Source organism: Tasmannia lanceolata, unplaced genomic scaffold (assembly GCF_043159265.1).
Source record: "Tasmannia lanceolata isolate RefF3 unplaced genomic scaffold, GAP_Taslan_0.1 ptg000002l, whole genome shotgun sequence".
In the NCBI taxonomy this organism is placed as follows: Eukaryota; Viridiplantae; Streptophyta; class Magnoliopsida; order Canellales; family Winteraceae; genus Tasmannia; species Tasmannia lanceolata.
In genome coordinates, this window is record NW_027518679.1 from 28,050,211 (window position 1) to 28,073,188 (window position 22,978).

At 40.7% G+C, this 22,978-nt stretch overlaps 1 protein-coding gene across 1 annotated transcript; it reads left to right on the forward strand.

Annotated features, from left to right (window-relative positions):
* Positions 1-508: 508 nt before the first annotated feature.
* LOC143883513 (uncharacterized) lies at positions 509-21,703 on the forward strand. The gene is made up of 2 exons (XM_077386861.1): positions 509-803; positions 20,678-21,703. The coding sequence occupies exon 2, from the start codon at positions 20,681-20,683 to the stop codon at positions 21,539-21,541; it is 861 nt and encodes a 286-aa protein (XP_077242976.1). The 5' UTR covers positions 509-803; positions 20,678-20,680; the 3' UTR covers positions 21,542-21,703.
* The last annotated feature ends 1,275 nt before the right edge of the window (positions 21,704-22,978 follow it).

Here is a 22,978-nt window from a genome sequence, read left to right on the forward strand (position 1 = left end):
TTTGTAAACCACACGTTTTATCCTCCATGGGAAAACGTGTGGTTGCATTTTTCCAGTCCCCCATTTGTTCCCTAGGCCATCCTTAGCTTATTTCCTAAATCTCCAAAAGTTGCACTTAAAAGATATATGTGTTGCCTCTTTAAGATCATTTCTACGAATAAAAAGATTAATTAACTCCCAGCAAATGACGTTTTCTTTAAGCAAGAAGTGGCTGTAAAAGTTTGTTTCCAAAAGTTGAAAATCCCATTGCAACTTCAAGAGTTATTATTTTAGAAAAGGCATCTTCATTAAAGCAATGTTTTCATGTTAAGAGATTTTTTGGATATATGGCAACCATCTTGACCTTTGAAAACTTTTCCAAGTATGACAAAATGATCTCAACCATACACATATATCTTTTGGTTTTAGCAACTTTGGGCCCTCCTCACCTATAAATACCTTACTCTCCCTTCCATGCAAAAAAAAAAAAACCTCTTAGCTTCCCTCTCAAAAAAAAAAAAAACAAAAAGTCGTCCCCCTTTCCTTTCCCCTGGCCGCATGGCCATTAAGGCCCAACCCCCACCTCATAGCCATGCCTCATTAACCAAACACCACAAGCATATCCATATCTCATAGCTTAGCAAGCCCATATCCCATAGCCCAGACTAAGCATCACTCCCCAACAGCCCCCTTCTCACTTCCTTTTACACCCAATAGTACTTATCTTTCAATTCCAAAATCCATCAGCATTACGAAGTTCATCCGAGGATTTTGAGCGAAGAAGGCCGACATCTAAAGCCCATCCATCATCGTCAAAAATTCAGGTAACTCTCATCATCATTCTTAAATCATGAGACAGGGTGGCGAATTTAGTTTTGCGACTCCTCTTTGACAACTAGCAGTTTGGGTTTCTATCACAATATTTCCAAAATCCTAAGGAACGGGTCAGACCCATGATTTCCGTCCCAAGGCCCCAACTGCCAGTTGTTGAAGAAGTTTATCTCTCATTCGGATTACATAAATTTAATTCGCTCCTGAATTGATATTGGTTCACCTCCTGCATTCCACTGTAATGATCAGAAGCGTAGATTGTTTACAATAGTGGATCTCAACCATTGAAATAAGCACTAACATGTCATTAAGAATATGTGGTTATGGTGATTAATGTCTACACATCTATGTTTTGATGACTGCAAAAGTTTTGCCATTTGTGCGTAATTTGTCAATAATTAATTCATTACAATATCCAAAAGAGAGCACTATAACCAAGTCAGAAGGCATAAAGAAACCCAATAAACCATTGAAGCCCACCCAGCCTAGCCGTAACCAGCCCCTAAACACGCACCCCAAGCCGCGCCCTAACCCGTACCCTAAGCCGCCCCCTAACCCACACCCTAAACCCGCACCCCAAGTTGTGCCCTAACCCGCACCGCAAGCCGTACCCTAAGCCGCACCCCTAAGCCGCATCCTTAACCCCAGCTTGACCCTACGAACCTCTACCTCTACTCACGCTCCACTTGGCCTTGACCCCAAACCCCATGGATCAAGCGGCCTTGACCCAAACCCTGCAGCCCACTCGGCCCAACTCCCATGGCCCAAGTCTTATTCGGCCTCACCCTCGCACCCTTCAGCTTCAAATCCCCCATACCATTCGGTCATGCCATGGCCTACACTCATCCGCACATCTCACACCTCCCACCCATAGTTACCACCCTATTCCCCATCCCATATCCTATTTCCCACATCTCATCCGACCTCACCTATTTCCATTCATCCCATCAAACCTTTTTCATGCCTATAGCCCATTCACCCATCATACATACCCATAGCCCATAGCATGCTCCCAAAGTGATCTAACAGATCTTCTCTAGATCATTTGACCTCACAATTATCCCACCACCATTCGGCCATTCCCTTGGGCCCCACCACCATTCGGTCACAAACTTGGACCCCACCATCATTTGGTTATAAACTAGGCCCACTCAAGAGAATCTAACGAGGCACCCCGAGTTAACCCGAGTCAACCCGAGTCAGCCCGGGTTCAACCTGAGTTCAAATCAAGTCAACCCGAATCAGCCAACTCGAGTCAACCCGAACCGTACCACCCGAACCCCAATCCGGACCAGCCCGGTCCAACCCAACTCACCCGGTCCAACTTTGAACCGAACCGCAATCCGAGCCAACCCGGACCTAACCCAGTTCAGCCCCAACCTAACTCGATTCAATCCGAGCCAACCCGAGTCAACCCGAGCTTCCAATCGAAGTCTCGATTTTCAATCTCAAGTCTCCAATCCAATGGAACTACGTGTGGCTTGATCCCCATCACAGGGTACGTAGGCAACTTGGCATCCCCGAGTTCAGTCACACCTTTCTCCATCCTTCCCGTTCTCTCACACCCTTCATCATCTCTTCCATCCCTCTTTCTATCCCCTCTCACATTCTCAAATCATTGATTGCATGTTTAGTTGTTTGGTCATTTTGCATGATTAGTTACTTTGCTTCCCATGTTTAGTTTCTTTGCATGTTTTATTACTTAAAAATGGCATGTTACTTGTCTTTGGCAGAAATTGCATGTTTAGTTATTTTGTTTGAATTTGGAACTCTTTGGAATTTGAAAGCTTTAAAGAACCTAAGAATTTTCACCTAATTGGAAAATCACAATTCAAGATCATAAATTCTAAAAATGCTTTAGGTTCTAAACTTAGAGATTGTACTCTAGGTTCCCCAATAGAATCTGATAGTCCAAACGTCACAAATATACTGAAAATGCAACTTAGGTCCATAGAATTAGATCTAGGTTCATATAGCATAGGTCATTTTAAATCAAATCAATTAATCAAATTCAACTTAAACTAAATCTCATCACATCTCATAAAATGTCAAATCACTCATATAGGCATCTAAGCATTCTAGTTAGGCATTTAGGATCATGCACTCCTGGCCCGCATGAGTCTAAACTGTGAACGGCTAAACAATTAGAATGCACTTAGGTTAGTAAAATTCACATTCCCCCCTTAGTTAAAATTAAATAATTAAAGCTTTCAAAAGTTAGGCAAGGTCCGTGCTGTACACTTCGTGCGGTACACCTTCCGACTTCGTAACCAGGTAACTTACCCAGAACTCAAAGCGTAGACCAAATTAATAGAGTTAATCATGGGTCCTAGATCCTTAATCTAGGTGGCGACTGTGGTACCTAGCCCGTGAGAGAGTGTGGGGCGCGAGCCGCCACGCGCTCTCTCTTGGTCTCTCGTATCCACGCGATTGGCGTGTGTTTTTAATTGTTGATTGTAATTAATCTTTCCTGTGAACTTGGGATCACTAAGGCAATCCGAATTCCACACGAAAGAGACTGACAGAGTCGCCACCTAGATGTGGGATCTAGGACCCGTAATTAACCAGAAATCTAGACTCGCTACCTGGTTACGAGAATGGAAGGTATGGGGAGTTATCCGCCACATGCACCATTCCTGCCCGATAATCGGTCTTCGATTCCAAAAGCTAATTCTTTTAAATTTATTTTAAATGGCTCATTCAACTCTATGTTAATGTGCGAACTAAGTGACATGCATCCTATGATCTAATTTTAATGTGAATCCTAGATGTGTATCTTGATTTATTAATTTGTCTGGATTCATTCTAAGTGAAAGTTCTCCTAGAATTCTAATTTCATGGAAAATCCTAAGTGATTTGATTAAGCATTTACAAGAAAATTAATATACAAAACACCACAATTTGTTTGTGGTGCCGACTCGCGGGTGGTATACCATCAGACATCCAAGCTGCCTACGTACCCAAGCCTTACTGGGATCAGAGTCGACGTAGTTCGGTGCACCTAAGCTAAGCTACTTATGCCTAACTCAACTAGGACACCGACCTAGACGGGATTGACTGTTTCAACAGTTTTAGGAGAAGTTATTTAATTCAAGTTGAGGATTTTATTATCTTAAGATTTCATCTAAGATGCTATATGATTCTCATCTAAATGCAAATGGTCCCTTAGACTAATGCAGGTTTGCCTACATCCTAGTTTACTAGGCTTGTCCTAGGGAAAGATTGGGTGACTAGTGTAACTAGACCTATGGCACGGTTGCTATACATAGCAAACGTCCGTGATGAGGCTGGACTCCTAACTCTAGGACTCCCTAAAACCTAAGACTCCCTAAAACTTAGGACACGACACGACACCGGTGTTCCTAAATTGGGCTCTAAGGGTCCTTACGACGGAAACCGTAATCCAACGGTTCCGAGAGACACGAGGTGAATCGATTTCAGTTCTTGAGGTTAGTGAAAAAAGGGATGGAAGAGATGATGAAATAGTGTGAGGGAATGAGAAAGATAGAGAAAGGTGCGACTGAACTTGGGAGTGCCAAATTGCCTACGTACCCCGCGATGGGGATCAAGCCACACGTAGTTCCGCTGGGGAGGTTACTTGGATTTTGGAAAACAGAATTGGTATTTGGATCAGGAATCGGGTTTGTATTTGAGCATTGGACTTGAGATTCAGAAACATTGATTTATCAATGGGATTTTGGAATTGGGAATTTGCATCAAAGAATTGAGCATATTGGAATCATCAAGGGTTTGAATTTTCGGAATTCAAAGTGGGCGGGCTTATGAGATTCGGCCAAATGGATTCAGACATGCGACTCGGATTGTGTTGGGATATGACTTGGTTGGATTGGGTTAATGGTTAGGGTCAAGTGAGTCGGGTCTAAGTTAGGAGCAAACCCGAGACTAGCCATGGTCTAACTAGGAGGAAGCAGGGTACAAACCAGGGTGCGGACCAGGGTGCACCAGGGTGCGAACCAGCAGGGAACCAGGGTGCGAACCAGCAGGGAACCAGGGTGCGAACCAGTAGGGAACCAGGGTGCAACCAGCAGGGAACCAGGGTGCGAATCAGTAGGGAACCAGGGTGCAACCAGCATCGAACCTGGGTGCAACCAGCAGCGAACCTGGGTGCAACCAGGGTCTAACCAGAGGCTAACCAGGGGGAAAACAGACCCTACATGCTTCCTAACATGGTTTTTCTTTTAAAGTAAAAGATATGCATGAAAACAGACCCTACATAGAATTGAAATAAATGCCTACCTCTTTGGAAACCCACTTTGTGTTTGATTTTTCTTTGATGGTAATTCCTTGAAGATGATTCCTTGCTTGATAATGACTGCTTTTGATATATATCACCCAACGTATAAAATCACCCGATCCGGCAAGGATGGCCGAACCCTTGAAGAGATGAGGGAGAGGGATGAATTTTCTAAGAGAGGGGTTCTTTTTCTTCTTTTTGTTGGATGGTGGGATGAGAGGGTATTTATAGGAGAATGGGATAGGAGGTTAGGTGAGGTTAGGTGAGGTTAGGTAAGGTTAGGTGAGGTTAGGTGGTTAGGTGAGGTTAGGTGAGGTTAGGTGAGGTTTGGATGGTTAGGATGAGAGGAGAGGTTAGGTGAGGTTAGGTGAGGTTTGGATGGTTAGGATGAGAGGAGAGGTTAGGTGGTTTTGGATGGTTAGACCCAGGTCAAGATCTGCCATTGATCTAACGATTTACGGAAATCGGGTCTCGGAATGGAATCAGGGTTCGGGCTATGAAGTGACCCTATCTTATTTTGTCCCGATTGATGATCCGTAAAGTCAGATCAAGATATTAATGACCTAAAACATATATTAGGTTATTGTTGGTTAAAGTAAAGCAAAATGTGGGTGTCTACAGATGCCCCTCTTTGGTAGAGACGACGTAGTCATCGAATACCAAAGTTAAAATGACAGAACCATTTTGCGTAACTTTAATCGACAAAGGAACCCCCTAAACACAATGCAACCTAATATAATGCAAGACCTTAGATGAAATCCTAGAATTGGAATGCAATAAAACAAACCCGCTGCGGTGCCGCTGGCAACGAGAGAAATGGGATACCATTTTCAAATGGATTTTCGGAGGGAAAGGAATATCGCTTTTGAACAGCTTCAGAGGAAATGAGACGTCATTTTCAAATGGTCTCAGAGAGAATAATGGATGACTTTTGAAAGATTCTTAATGAAAATGCAGCATCATTTTTGAATGGGCTTGGGCAAGATAAAATACCGTATTTATACGGATTCCAAGGAAATGAGACATCATAGTTGTATGATGTTCAAAGGGTATAAGAGATCATTGTTGTATGGACTTGAAGAGAATGAAATACCGTATTTGTACGGATTCCAAGGAAATGAGACATCATAGTTGTATGATGTTCAAAGGGGATAAGAGACCATAGTTGTATGGACTCGAAGAGAATGAAATACCGTATTTGTACGGATTCCAAGGAAATGAGACATCATAGTTGTATGATGTTCAAAGGGTATAAGAGACCATAGTTGTATGGAGTCGAAGAGAATGAAATACCGTATTTGTACGGATTCCAAGGAAATGAGACATCATAGATGTATGATGTTCAAAGAGGATAAGAGACCATAGTTGTATGGTCTCGAAGAAAAGAGGCACCGTTCTCAAACGGGCTCGAAGAATTTAGAGATTTTTCATAGGATTGGATTTATTATTATTTTTTTGAATCGGGGATTGGATTTGATGAATTTTTTTTAATTTATTTTTTTAAAATTTTATTTTTGGGAAATGAAACATCATAGTTGTATGATGTTCAAAGGGGATAAAAGACCATAGTTGTATGGACTCGAAGAGAATGAAATACCATATTTGTACGGATTCCAAGGAAATGAGACATCATAGTTGTATGATGTTCAAAGGGGATAAGAGACCATAGTTGTATGAACTCGGAGAGAATGAAATACCGTATTTGTACGGATTCCAAGGGAATGGGACATCATAGTTGTATGATGTTCAAAAGGGGATAAGAGACCATAGTTGTATGGACTCGAAGAGAATGAAATACCGTATTTGTACGGATTCCAAGGGAATGAGACATCATAGTTGTATGATGTTCAGAGAGTATAAGAGACCATAGTTGTATGGACTCGAAGAGAATGAAATACCGTATTTGTACGGATTCCAAGGAAATGAGACATCATAGATGTATGATGTTCAAAGAGGATAAGAGACCATAGTTGTATGGACTCGAAGAAAAGAGGCACCGTTCACAAACGGGCTCAAGGAGAAGACGAGACCATTCACAAATGGATTCGAGAAATGAGGCACCGTTCACAAACGGGCTCAAGGAGAAGACAAGACCATTCACAAATGGACTCGAGAAATGAGGCACCGTTCACAAACGGGCTCAAAGAGGACACGAGACCATTCACAAATGGACTCAGAAAATGAGGCACCGTTCACAAACGGGCTCAAGGAGAAGATGAGACCATTCACAAACGGACTCAGAGAATGAGACACCGTTCACAAACGGGTTCAAGGAGAAGACGAGACCATTCACAAATGGACTCGAGAAATGAGGCCCCGTTCACAAACGGGCTCGAAGAATTTAGATATTTTTTATGAACTTGAATTTGACGTAGGATTGGATTTTTTTTTTTTAATTAAGGATTTGGATTTGATAAATTTTTTTATTTTTGGAAAATGAGGTACCGTCCGCAAACGGGCTCAAGGAGAAGATGAGACCATTCACAAATGGACTCGAGAAATGAGGCACCCTTCACAAACGGGCTCAAAGAGGACACGAGACCATTCACAAATGGACTCAGAAAATGAGGCACCGTTCACAAACGGGCTCAAGGAGAAGATGAGACCATTCACAAATGGCCTCGAGAAAAGAGGCACCGTTCACAAACGGGTTCAAGGAGGACAATACCATTCACAAATGGATTCGAGAAAAGAGGCACCATTCACAAACGGGCTCAAGGATAAGACAAAACCATTCACAAATGGACTCGAGAAATGAGGCACCGTTCACAAACGGGCTCAAAGAGGACACGAGACCATTCACAAATGGACTCAGAAAATGAGGCACCGTTCACAAACGGGCTCAAGGAGAAGATGAGACCATTCACAAATGGACTCAGAGAATGAGACATCGTTCACAAACGGGTTCAAGGAGAAGACGAGACCATTCACAAATGGACTCAAAAAAATGAGGCACCGTTCACAAACGGGCTCAAGGAGAAGACGAGACCATTCACAAATGGACTCGAGAAAAGAGGCACCGTTCACAAACGGGCTCAAGGAGAAGACAAGACCATTCACAAATGGACTCGAGAAATGAGGCACCGTTCACAAACGGGTTCAAGGAGGACAATACCATTCACAAATGGATTCGAGAAAAGAGGCACCATTCACAAACGGGCTCAAGGATAAGACATGACCATTCACAAATGGACTCGAGAAATGAGGCACCGTTCACAAACGGGCTCAAAGAGGACACGAGACCATTCACAAATGGACTCAGAAAATGAGGCACCGTTCACAAACGGGCTCAAGGAGAAGATGAGACCATTCACAAACGGACTCAGAGAATGAGACACCGTTCACAAACGGGTTCAAGGAGAAGACGAGACCATTCACAAATGGACTCGAGAAATGAGGCCCCGTTCACAAACGGGCTCGAAGAATTTAGATATTTTTTATGAACTTGAATTTGACGTAGGATTGGATTTTTTTTTTTTTTTTAATTAAGGATTTGGATTTGATAAATTTTTTTATTTTTGGAAAATGAGGTACCGTCCGCAAACGGGCTCAAGGAGAAGATGAGACCATTCACAAATGGCCTCGAGAAAAGAGGCACCGTTCACAAACGGGCTCAAAGAGGACATGAGACCATTCACAAATGGACTCAGAGAATGAGAAACCTGTTCACAAACGGGTTCAAGGAGAAGACGAGACCATTCACAAATGGACTCGAGAAATGATGCACCTTTCACAAAAGGGCTCAAAGAGGACATGAGATTTTTCATGAACTTGAATTTGACGTAAGATTGGATTTGTTTGAATCGGGGATTGGATTTGATGAATTTTTTTTATTTTTGAGAAATGAGGTACCGTCCGCAAACGGGCTCAAGGAAAAGACGAGACCATTCACAAATGGCCTCGAGAAAAGAGGCACCGTTCACAAACGGGCTCAAAGAATTTAGAGGTTTTCATGAATTTGAATTTGACGTAGAATTGGATTTGATGAATTTTGGATTTTTTTTTTTTTTTTGAACTCAATGAAATCGGGGACATTATAGATCGTGCCCAGTAAAGATATTGGAAACCAAGACTTTGACGAATGATGAGACGACCAACCTTATGAACGAAGAACCATTAGTAACAAGGATGGATTAGGAACACTTTTATGAAACTTCAACAAGATTTTTCTCAATGAGACTGTTGGTCTTGTCTTCTGGGGATTTTGATAACTGAAACCTTGAACAAGACATTTGAGATTGGTAATTTAGAACAATGGCTCTCTCGGATATAATCATGGAAAAGTGGGATTTGCCTCTTGACAGGTGTTTAGATAAACATTTCTTGACCAGGATAGTATTTAACAAACTGGAAGGAGATTCCGAATTTTAATGGTTCGTCTTTCTGAGAAATTGGCTCAACCACCATTGCATCTGGGGCTCTTCCAAGCTTAAGGTGCCTTCCTGGGGTATGATCTTTTTACGAAAGCTGGGCTTTCTGATGTTTCTACTTCTGAACTCTTCTGAGTTGATCTTCTTTGAAATGTAGCTGCTTGACTAGATTACCGAGCTCTTTCATACGATCGCAGGGAGCTGCCGAGGCCGGGCCTCCTTCACCAAGACAGTTGCATCATTTGGACATAAGAACGACGATTGACTCTTTCTAAAGAGAAAACTTAGATAAAAGGCACTACTCAAAGGATTGAGCAGCCCTGAAGGAGTGAACATAGAATGACAAAGATTGAGTAACTACACTGACAGACACAGTAATGCTTCTGACTTAGTTAACGTTTTATTTGGTAAGTCTATCCTTTCAAGAAATGGTTTTTCAATTGGTAAACACTGGACTTTTTTCTTAAAATAGTAATGCCTCAAGGATTTAATTACGCCCCCTAAGATTGCTTAGCTTCAATGCCCCCAGTTTTGAGGATGTCACTTGAATTTGCTTAAACTTCAGTTGATCTTCAGTCTTGATACCAGCTGTAGCCTTCTTATAATGATTCTCTTACCGTGACCAAGTCACCTCTTCGGGGTTTTTAACTTGGCGGACCGTGCTAGCCTTAACTTTTGCCTGAACCACCTTTCTAGGTTTTTGATCCAGCAGGCTATCCCCTTAGCTTCTGCCTAAGCCGCCCTTTCGGGTTTTCAACTTAGCAGGGGAATGATCTTAAATTTTGCCTAGACCGCCCTTTCAGGTTTTCAGTCTAGCAGATCTTCAAACTCCGTTCGTTTTCTTATTCATCATTTTTTTATTGTGTCTCGGGACCTAGCTCATTAGTTCTGAACACCGGAAGGACTTTATAGGTAGGATAGGGCTTTTCAAAGAATGGCTTAAAGCTCAACAAAGATTTCGACCGAACCTGTGAACAGGTTGCCTACAAATCCTAAGGTAGGAATCAGGTCGTGTGTAGTTCAGGGCAAATGCCCCTAGTTTGAAGATAAATTGTTTGAAAGTTAATTGATTTTTCTATTTTCTTTTCTTTCTGGAATAATTGACTTCTCTCTTATTGGAACTTGTCCATCTTTTTTTTTTTTTTTTTTTTTTTTTTGAAAGGATTGAATTTCTTTTCCTTTTTGAATCGACCGAACTCGGTTCAACCGAGTTGCCTACGTACCCCAGTATAGGGATCAGGTCTCGCGTAGTTCGGGGAAATGCCCCTGGTTTGATGGGTTTTCAAGAAAATTTTATTCAGGCTCGAAGGGTTTGCAAACCGGTATTCTTTTGACATTGGTTCTGATTTTGGGATTTATTCGGCCAAAGGGGGCCTTCCGATGTTCAGATTGGCTAGAGTCCGTCTGGTACTGATTATTTTTTTCTTTTTTGTTTTGTTTTATTTTTTTTTTTACGGAGTTTGACGGCATTTCCAGGTAAGAGATAATGGATCTTCTTCTTCCAAGATTCTAAAGTGTGCTTTCGACTTTCATAGAGCGAAACTTGTTCTTTGACATCCTCCATCTATGGATTCGTTCTGATGATCACTTTTCAATGCTTGCTCTTGAACTTCTTATCTTGAATTTGTTGGCTTTATGTTATGAATTTGAGAACCAAGGTCATTAATTGGAAATATGAAAGTTGTTTCCACTCTATGCCCCTTGTATAGCATATATCTTCTCACTTTCTTCATTTTCTTTGAGCTTTCCAACTATGTCTTGCCCCTGGTATCGGTTGTAGCTTTTCTAGACAATCATCTTATTCTTGAAATAATTTTATCAATTCTTCACACTCTTCAGAGGGTAATGTATTTTCAATCGGCATTTACTGAATCAAAGTTTCAGTGCCAGCGTTTACCACTTCAATTTCATTTTTGAAAAGCTGGGATTGGCGCTCCTCCTCTTGTTCAAGTAATTGCTGTGACTCAAGTGGAGTTTCGTCAATTTTGTCCTCATTTGAGGAGGGAGTCTTATTTTAAGATCAGAAGCACACTTAAGAAACAAACACAAGTGAATTATTGGACACGACCTATCCTGAACATGCTCAGGATTCACAACTCTAAATAAAAAAGAGAGATGACTTGCCTGGACTAGGCATTGACCTTGAAATGTAAGACCGGACTCAACAATTGTACTGACCATGATGACTGATTCGCATAGGGGAATGCCCCTAGTTCAAGGATTATGATAGTGAACTCTGAAGGACTTAGCAAAATATTCTTGAAAAAGGTTGCCCTTAGAGTAAGAAAGGACTAAGGGTACAAGTAAGATTGGATCATCTGGACCAGGCATGATCAGATCATGAGATTGCATAATCGAAAGATTGTGAGATTCTGCTCCTGCCAGTTAGGGGATGGCATGAAGATACCATCGAATTGTATGACAGAAGAATGAAAGACGCACGATCAAGAGATTAGATGAGATAGCATAAGATTGCTTTCAACAGATAGATCATGAATGACTAATCCTATGAGATCTTTGGAAATGATGGAATTTATATCCTAACCCCAAAGGGAAAGTTTTTAATCTTCACACATTTTAACAGTGTTACCTGAAGGCATCAACCCTAATCCTAATCTAGCGGAGTGGAGAGAGGATCTCGACTCATCACTTTGTTCGTGTATCTAAGGACCGATCGTAGCCATTGGAAGATGGACCACGGCCTAATCTAGACACAAATGGGTAGGATATCCTAAACTAGGATCACACACGTGATGCACATGTGTTCGTATACTACATGCATGTGTGGGTTAATCTAGGGGTAAGGCCAAGAGTTCCCTTAGCGCGAATCCCTGTTCGATATACTGTACCAGTGTCCGGCGTATCAGTACGTGAACAAGAGATCCGTTTACGTACCATAAAGGTACTAGGCTAAGGGTGGAATGCTTCTCTAGAACAGAGGCACCAGGTGATGAAATCCCAGTCAACCATGCTAGATAACACTCCGGGTTCCTAAAATAGGACTGTGTGCACGTGAGATGCAAGGGTTTAGATGCAAGTGATGTAAGTGTGTGCAATATGTTTGCGCAATCTATGATGCCTTCAGGTTTTGTTAGATTAAGTTCAAGTAAAAGGTGATGAGAAAATAAAACAAGACAAATTAATCTGACAAGTACAGAGTTTTTATGAGCCAGTTAAATTAAATTCAAATGAATTATCTTTTGGAATTTTAATGAAGTTAGGTGATCCCCAGCAGAGTCGCCAAACTGTGGGACCCGATCCCGCGAGAGGGGTGGGGCGCGAGCCGCCGCGCTCTCTCTCTTGGTCTCTCGTACCCACGCGATTGGCGTGTGCATTTTAATGTTGATTTGAATTAATCTTTCCTGTGAACTTGGGATCACTAAGGCAATCCGAATTCCACACGAAAGAGACTGACAGAGTCGCCACCTAGATGTGGGATCTAGGACTAGTAATTAACCAGAAATCTAGACTCGCTACCTGGTTACGAGAATGGAAGGTATGGGGAGTTATCCGCCACATGCACCATTCCTGCCCGATAATCGGTCTTCGATTCCAAAAGCTAACTCTTTTAAATTTATTTTAAATGGCTCATTCAACTCTATGTTAATGTGCGAACTAAGTGACATGCATCCTATGATCTAATTTCAATGAGAATCCTAAATGTGTATCTTGATTTATTAATTTGTCTGGATTCAATCTAAGTGAAAGTTCTCCTAGAATTCTAATTTCATGGAAAGTCCTAAGTGATTTGATTAAGTATTTACGAGAAAATTAATATACAAAACACCACAATTTGTTTGTGGTGCCGACTCGCGGGTGGTATGCCATCAGACATCCAAGCTGCCTACGTACCCAAGCCTTACTGGGATCAGAGTCGACGTAGTTCGGTGCACCTAAGCTAAGCTACTTATGCCTAACTCAACTAGGACACCGACCTAGACGGGATTGACTGTTTCAACAGTTTTAGGAGAAGTTATTTAATTCAAGTTGAGGATTTTATTATCTTAGGATTTCATCTAAGATGCTATATGATTCTCATCTAAATGCAAATGGTCCCTTAGACTAATGCAGGTTTGCCTACATCCTAGTTTACTAGGCTTGTCCTAGGGAAAGATTGGGTGACTAGTGTAACTAGACCTATGGCACGGTTGCTATACATAGCAAACGTCCGTGATGAGGCTGGACTCCTAATTCTAGGACTCCCTAAAACCTAAGACTCCCTAAAACTTAGGACACGACACGACACCGGTGTTCCTAAATTGGGCTCTAAGGGTCCTTACGACGGAAACCGTAATCCAACGGTTCCGAGAGACACGAGGTGAATCGATTTCAGTTCTTGAGGTTAGTGAAAAAAGGGATGGAAGAGATGATGAAATAGTGTGAGGGAATGAGAAAGATAGAGAAAGGTGCGACTGAACTTGGGAGTGCCAAATTGCCTACGTACCCCGCGATGGGGATCAAGCCACACGTAGTTCCGCTGGGGAGGTTACTTGGATTTTGGAAAACAGAATTGGTATTTGGATCAGGAATCGGGTTTGTATTTGAGCATTGGACTTGAGATTCAGAAACATTGATTTATCAATGGGATTTTGGAATTGGGAATTTGCATCAAAGAATTGAGCATATTGGAATCATCAAGGGTTTGAATTTTCGGAATTCAAAGTGGGCGGGCTTATGAGATTCGGCCAAATGGATTCAGACATGCGACTCGGATTGTGTTGGGATATGACTTGGTTGGATTGGGTTAATGGTTAGGGTCAAGTGAGTCGGGTCTAAGTTAGGAGCAAACCCGAGACTAGCCATGGTCTAACTAGGAGGAAGCAGGGTACAAACCAGGGTGCGGACCAGGGTGCACCAGGGTGCGAACCAGCAGGGAACCAGGGTGCGAACCAGCAGGGAACCAGGGTGCGAACCAGTAGGGAACCAGGGTGCAACCAGCAGGGAACCAGGGTGCGAATCAGTAGGGAACCAGGGTGCAACCAGCATCGAACCTGGGTGCAACCAGCAGCGAACCTGGGTGCAACCAGGGTCTAACCAGAGGCTAACCAGGGGGAAAACAGACCCTACATGCTTCCTAACATGGTTTTTCTTTTAAAGTAAAAGATATGCATGAAAACAGACCCTACATAGAATTGAAATAAATGCCTACCTCTTTGGAAACCCACTTTGTGTTTGATTTTTCTTTGATGGTAATTCCTTGAAGATGATTCCTTGCTTGATAATGACTGCTTTTGATATATATCACCCAACGTATAAAATCACCCGATCCGGCAAGGATGGCCGAACCCTTGAAGAGATGAGGGAGAGGGATGAATTTTCTAAGAGAGGGGTTCTTTTTCTTCTTTTTGTTGGATGGTGGGATGAGAGGGTATTTATAGGAGAATGGGATAGGAGGTTAGGTGAGGTTAGGTGAGGTTAGGTAAGGTTAGGTGAGGTTAGGTGGTTAGGTGAGGTTAGGTGAGGTTAGGTGAGGTTTGGATGGTTAGGATGAGAGGAGAGGTTAGGTGAGGTTAGGTGAGGTTTGGATGGTTAGGATGAGAGGAGAGGTTAGGTGGTTTTGGATGGTTAGACCCAGGTCAAGATCTGCCATTGATCTAACGATTTACGGAAATCGGGTCTCGGAATGGAATCAGGGTTCGGGCTATGAAGTGACCCTATCTTATTTTGTCCCGATTGATGATCCGTAAAGTCAGATCAAGATATTAATGACCTAAAACATATATTAGGTTATTGTTGGTTAAAGTAAAGCAAAATGTGGGTGTCTACAGCGACTCTGGTCAGTTGCTTCTTTTCTTGAAGTTAGGACTTTTACCCTAAATTTATGGAAAAAAGCAACCATATTCAAATCCAATGGACAAAGGCGCTATCATCATAAAAGAAAACACACCCTCGTGGGACCACCCCCTCCGGGGCGGGATCCACACTACTTTACTTCTTTTAAAACCAAAATTTTTAATCTCTTTTCTGAATTTCTTATACCACTGTCTAGGTGCTTGTTTAAGACCATAAAGAGATTTGTTTAGTTTGTTTAAGACCATAAAGAGATTTGTTTAGTTTGCATACCTTATTTTCTTGACCTTTGAGAACATACCCTTCAGGCTGATGAATGTAAATTTCCTCATCAAGATCTCTATTGAGAAATGCGGTCTTGACATCCATTTGATGTACTTCGAGATTGTAGATGGAAGCTATAGAAAACATAGTTTTAATAGAAGTAAATTTAGTAACAGGAGAAAATGTTTCAAAATAATCTAATCCTTCCTTTTGACTATAACCCTTGGCTACTCGATGAATTGGTCTGATCAATTTCCTATTTGATGGCCTAGTTATTTTGTAATTAGTTTTTATTTTTTATTTTTTGTTTTGTATCTTTGGGTATTCCCTTTCAGGTGTTCCTTCTGTTTCTTTTATAAAATTTGCCATTTCAGAAAAAAAACCTTGCTTTGTATTTTTTCAATACCACCATCAGATTTGAGTTTCTTTTTCAAAACCCACTTACAACCAATGGGTTTAGTATTATGAGGAAGATCCACAAGAGTCCATGTATTATTATCATTTATGGATTTGATCTCATCATCCATAGCTATTTTTCATAATTTGGAATCCGGTAAGGACATAGCTTCTTGAAATGATTTAGGATCTTCTTCTAATAAGAATGTAAACATTCCAGGTCTTAGATCTTTTTCAATCCTATGTCTCTTACTTCTTCTCAATACAGGCTTAGAATAATTTTCTCCATTAGCAGTATCATGCATATGAGATGAACCAGTTTCATGAGTCGAATCAAGTAAATTTTCAGAAATATGATCATGATTAGCATTTTGTACTATGGAATAATCATTGTAAACAACATCAGTATCAATTTCTAATTCACTTGATAGTTCTTTTTCTAATTCTAACTTATCAGCATATTTAATAGTTAAATGTTCAAAGTAAATAGCATGAACAGATTCAATAACACTATTAGTTTTAAGATTAAGAAATCTAGAAGCTTTACTTTGCATAGCATAACCAAAGAAAATAGATTTGACAGCTTTAGTACCTAATTTAGGTCTTTTAATAGTAGCATCTTATACATATGCAATACATCCACAAAATTTGAAATAATCAATATTTGGTTTTCTACCATATAATACCTTATAAGGTGACTTATCATTATTTTTATGTAAAATTCTGTTATAAATATAACAAGATGTATATAAAGCTTCACCCAAAAAACTAAATGGAAGATTAGAATGTAAAAGCATAGCACTTACCATCTCTAGTAAGGTTCTATTCTTTCTTTCTGCTACTCCATTTTGAGGGGAGGAATTAGGAGCAGAAACTTCTCTAACAATACTATTTTGCTCACATAAGGATATAAATTCATTCGAGAGAAATTCACCACCCCTATCTGATCTAATCCTTTTAATTTTCTTTCCAATTTTATTTTCAATCTCCTCTTTAAAGATTATAAATTTATCAAATGCTTCATCTTTAGTCTTTAGTAAATACACATATGTATATTTTGAAAAGTCGTCTATAAAAGTTATAAAATAATGTTTGCCTCCTCTAGTTAATTTGTCTTTATTGTCACATAAATCTGTATGTATTAATTCTAACAAAGATGTAGTTCTAGTGACAGATTTAAAAAGTACTTTAGCAATTTTTGCTTGTGTACAACATTCACAAGTTTTAGTACTTAAAACAGAACTAGATTTAGGAATCAAACATGTGAAGCCATACGATTTAAAGCATTACTACCAATATATCCTAATCTATAATGACAGATATATGTCATGTCATTTGCATCAATCATATAACCAGAAATAGAAGCATTCTTATTGATATTAAGCAAGTACATATTGTCCTTAGCATAACCTTTCCCAACAAATGATCTTTTCTTACTTATGATCACTTTTTGGGAATCAAATACAACCTTAAACGCACGATCATCAAGTTTCTTAACAGAGACAATACTCTTCCTAATACTAGGAATGTGATAAACATCTTGAAGAGTTAACACTTTTTCAGAAGTAAGAGGGAGTTGCACAGTCCCTTTGCTTATAACAGCACTTGTGGAGGAATTTTTCATGAAAACAGCCTTGTCCTCATTGATTTCATCATACTTCTTAAAAGCAGATTTGAATGGAGTCACATGACATGTTGCACCAGAATCAACCCACCAGTTTTCTTCCATGTTGACCATGAGAACCTCAGTGAGCATTGCAACCATATCGTTTTCAGCCACCACATTTGTCTCAACAGATTTCTGCCCTTTGCGATGACGACAAACTTTAGCCAAGTGACCCATCTTTCTACATACAAAACAATGACCTATCTTCTTCTTATTTTTCTCATTTTTCTTGTTGTCTCCTCCTCTCTTTCTCTTATTTGAAGAGCCTCAATTTTTCTGAAACTTGGGTTGGGGTTTAAAGGAAGAAGATGCAGGAACTTCAATATTTAGAACTTTATCTTTCTTTCCTTGATCAACAGAAATTTCTCTATTGCGAGCTTCATTCTCAATTTGAATGTGTTGAACCAATTGATCCAAATTAAGAGATTTTCTCTTATGTTTTAAGCGTTTTTGGTAATCCTTCCAAGAAGAAGGCAATTTACCAATAATAGTAGAAACTTGAAAAGTTTCTGAAATTGGTTCACCGGCATCAGAACATTCAATTGCAATATCATTGAGTTCATTAACTTGATCAATAATAGGTTTGGAATCAACCATTTTGAACTCAACATATTTGTTAACAAGGAAAGATTTATTTCCGACATCTTCATTAACATACCTTCGTTGAATTGCTAACCACAATTCAAAAGCAGTAGAATACTTGTGAAATACGTTGAAGAGCGAATTCGTCATAGCCTGCAGAATGGTGAATCGACAGATATAATCATCTTCTAAACATTTCTTCTGCCCTTCGATTTGGTGCAAAGACATCCTTCCTTTATTCTTCTTCTTATATATATATATATATATATATATATATAATTATTATTACTTGAAGTTCTTTCATGGTGCTCTCTAAAAGAGAAAGTGCTCCAAAGAAATTGAATGAGATGAGTGAAACTATCTCCTATTTATAGATGAGGGAGTGAAGGAGTTTGAATCTTAAATCTCCATGTGCGATTCACGAAATTTCAAATAATTCTCACCAAAGCATTTGGAAAGATTCCAAATGAAAAAGATGGAGGGAACTTTGCACAACTTTCAAGACTCTGATTTTTCTCTTCAAATTAATGGAGGGAACTTGCACTAGTCTCAAAATTTTGATTTCTCCCTTCAAAATATATTATTATAATATAATATAATTTATAATACTAAATACATTATTAGTAATATACTATATTTTATAATATATAACACTTTTTTTTATGGGTATAATATATAACACTGATACCATGTAAGACTTGGTCTGAAACGTAGAAACTCCCCGTTGCCTTCCTTAGCATAGGAGAGTATATTATATTTATAGAAATATTACTTACAATGAGGTATAGTATATTATATTTATAATGGGGATTTACTAGGGACATTCAAAGGCATTTCGCGGGTCGACTGGTGCATGAGAGAATGAGACCTCAGATGATTTAAATGAATAAGACAAAACTTGTTCAAAAGTATTAGTCGTGTGAAGAACGATGGAGATGACTTCTCTTGGATGCAATGAGGGAGTGGAGAATGACCTGAGTTAGGCCTCTCGCTCTGATACCATGTGAGGAAAAGACTTGTTCTGAAACGTAGAAATTCCGCGTTGCCTTCCTTAGCATGGGAGAGTATATCATATTTATAGAAGGGATTTGCTAGGGACCATCGCAGAAGCCATTTCTCTGAAGGGCTGTTGCATGAGAGAGCTGCCACATAGGCTCAAATTTTGTCTTATACATTTAATTCATTTTAGGTTACTGATTTCTCATGCAACAGCCGTTCCGCGAAATGCCTTATGTGATGGTCCCTAGCAAATCCCTTTATAGAAATATTGCTAACAAATACAGCCTTATTTCAGCAAATTGCTTACAAACTACCACATACAATTACAGCCTTATGAAAAGATGGCATGTAACCCAGTTAGTAAAGAGTCCTAACAAGGAGAAAAAGAAGAAATAGAAAGGAGGAGGTGATGTTAACTATGGCCCTGATTGTGATTTGAAGAGATCAGAGAACCTCTTGATTCTTAGTTGCCGTTTTGAGAGTTGTGCAATTAATTCTCGAAAGCTTGCTGTCTTTAAAAATCCAAACAGGGCTTAATGGAAAAATGTGCATGCTTGTCCTATAACAGCTCATGGTTAAGACTATAATTATTATATCAATAAGTGAACACTAAGCATCACATCATGCGATTAATTACAACATTAATACGCTCGTCGAGCATACCTCCACGCATCCTTTGATGTGTATTGTACAAGTGTGCACATGATGTATACATACATGCATGGTTACATGGAAGTTGTAGGTAAGTGCTTTTGCCAACAATGAACTATCTACGTCTTGAATAGGTCAACAATCGTATGCATGGACATAATTCATCTAGAGCATGCATCACACGTCCATACATGCAAACCCCAATGCTTGAAGTTTGTCTAACCATAGTCACTAATATTTACAAATATTTGTCTCTGTTTTTTTCTAGGAAAGTCGGGAAATTTTTCCGTATTTTGCAGTAAAATATCGCAATATTTTCAAAAATATTAGAGATATTTGTGACTAAGTGTCTAATGTAGCCGAATGTAAATGGGGAATGATATTTCCACTCATTTTCCTGCATTAATTTCCACCTCTTATTTGTTTGTCTTTTCCTTAACATGAGCTCATTTTCAAGAACTGAAAATGCAGTAATTATTTGTTATATACAAACAAAAAAGGAGTGGAAATCCTGGAAAAGGGTGTGGAAATATCATTTTCCTATGTAATTAAACATGTATGTTTGCATGGGGTGTATGTCTTCACGTATGTATTTTTGCGACGGTGGGGAGTACAGTAGGGGCATTAGGTTGGTTGGGAATTGAGTCAGTGTAATAATGTCTAGATGTGAAGGAACGTAGACTTTCTCTGTTTCTCAGCTCCCAGCCATGTAATAGGCTGTAAACCACGACAACATGTCGAGGGTGAGAGCGAGAGAGAGAGAGAGAGAGAGAGAGTCATTTCTCAACCACATGCATTAATTTCTCAGAGCTATACTAAACTATAAATACCCTTCTCATCTATCTCTCTAACCAACATACATTGCCACTTTGTTTTCTCTCTTTCCTTTGTGAGAATATGGGGAGGTTTTCGAAAAATATTGGTGTTTTGGGTGTGGTGGTATTGGTGGCAGTGATGGCGGTGGGGATTACAGGAAGGCGAATTGAGAAAGATAATTTCGGTGATGGGATCGGAAGTGGTGGAGGATTTGGAGCTGGTGGTGGCTCTGGTGGTGGGATTGGAGGTGGAGTAGGTGGTGGAGGTGGACTTGGTGGTGGCGGAGGACTAGGAGGAGGTGCTGGTGCTGGTGGAGGATTTGGTAAAGGTGGTGGGATCGGAGGTGGTTCCGGTGGCGGCATTGGAGGTGGTGCTGGTGCTGGTGCTGGTGGAGGACTTGGAGGTGGTGGAGGAATTGGCGGAGGTAGTGGTGGTGGACTTGGTGGTGGAGCAGGCGGAGGTAGTGGTGGTGGACTTGGCGGTGGAGCAAGCGGCGGGGGTGGACTTGGTGGTGGTGGAGGCATAGGAGGGGGATCAGGTGGTGGTGCTGGAGGAGGAATTGGTGGTGGGGCCGGTAGTGGTGGAGGTGTTGGTGGAGGAATTGGGGGTGGGTCCGGTGGTGGTGCTGGAGGAGGAATTGGTGGTGGGGCAGGCGGCGGTGGAGGTGCTGGTGGTGGACTCGGTGGCGGTGCTGGTGCTGGTGGAGGAATTGGAGGTGGGTCCGGCGGTGGACTCGGTGGCGGTGCTGGTGCTGGTGGAGGTGCTGGTGGTGGAATTGGTGGCGGGGCCGGTGCTGGTGCCGGTGGTGGATTTGGAGGTGGGTCCGGTGGAGGTGTTGGAATAGGAGGTGGGTCCGGTGGAGGTGCCGGAGGAGGATTCGGTGGAGGTGCCGGTGGTGGCGGAGATGATGGTGGATTTGGAGGAGCTGGAGGTGGCTTTTAGTTCTATCTTGTGAGCCATTATTTAAGTGCACTACCATGCATGTGCATGGATATGTTGTTGTAATCTCTAAGAGATAGTCTTTTGATAAAATGAAATAAAGAGGTCTTACGTACTTCCCTACAATATCCATGCAAAGGAAGAGACGGTCATTATGCCTTCCCTTTAGTTTGCTTTTAGTTGTAGAGAAATTTACATTTGGAAGGTACTTAATGCTAAAGGGTATGTTCAAGTGAGGGTAAAATACGAGGGGGTAATCTATTTTGGGATAGAGCACTGTGGAGTAATCTACTTAGTACTTACCCTATATCAGTTTACCCTTGATTTAATTTATGTTCGAACATGCTACCTAACTCGCCACAGGCAAGTACCATTGTCATTGATTTAGGTCCACGGTCACTATGAGTCATTGATGAGTCATTCAGAGTGATCGACCTACACCAAGTTGAGCACCTTTAAAGCCTAGTACATATGTGGTTGGCACAAATAAAGATCCATGTTACATGGCCTATGAACACTCGAGGGAAACTTCACTCTAGACTTTTACACATTTTTACTTTTTAAAACTCATAAAGGAGTCCGGGACTCAGGGCGGACCTCAGAGTGTATAGATGATATGAAATAAAAGGGGACAAACCCCTAAGCTCTCTGAAGAAAAAGGGAATACAGCCCTTTACATGAAAGAAATAAAAAATGAAAGCCCCTAAGGACTCTTAGGCTACGTTTGGTTGCGGGCATTTACCTCGGATAGCACAGCATTGGGGTAAGTAGTCAACAGGGATGAGATAAGCATTGGATTTACCTGGAACTTACGGGAACAGTGGTATGTGGTGTTTGGTTGTCAACCTCAGAAAATAGTGGTGGGGGTGTCGTTACTGATATATGTAGAGAGAGAGAGCACCATTACCAAGAATTTCAAGCAAAATTCCACCTTTTTAGTGGATTTTGGCTTGAATTTCATGGGGAGGGGACAAAGTGCATCACATCTGGCCTCTTTCTCTAACAATTGATGGCATTGGCTCTTAATTTTCTATGAAAAAACTGGGCGCTCTCTATTTTTTTGGGAATCAAAGTTCAATCTACTACATATGGCCTCTTTCTCTTAAGATGCAAATTATGCCATTGAAATTTTCTCACAAGCATTGTTAAACACTTAAATAAACTGTTTTCCACGCCAAGATGACTAAACATTTCCTGATTATTCACTTCATCATAGTTTAGTAAGGGCACTATCATCTTAATTACTTTGGATCATCGAGAACTCTCTTACGTCAGCTTTTTGTGTAATATCTGGAGATATTTAGGTGGTAAAGCATATTTTATGCTGCATTTAAGGCATCATCAAATTATTTTTTTTTCCGTTGTGGGGGGGGGGGGGGGGGGGGGGGGGGGGGGGGGGGGGCGGTAAGCTGGGGTTTGGCAGGAAACCCTATCATTATT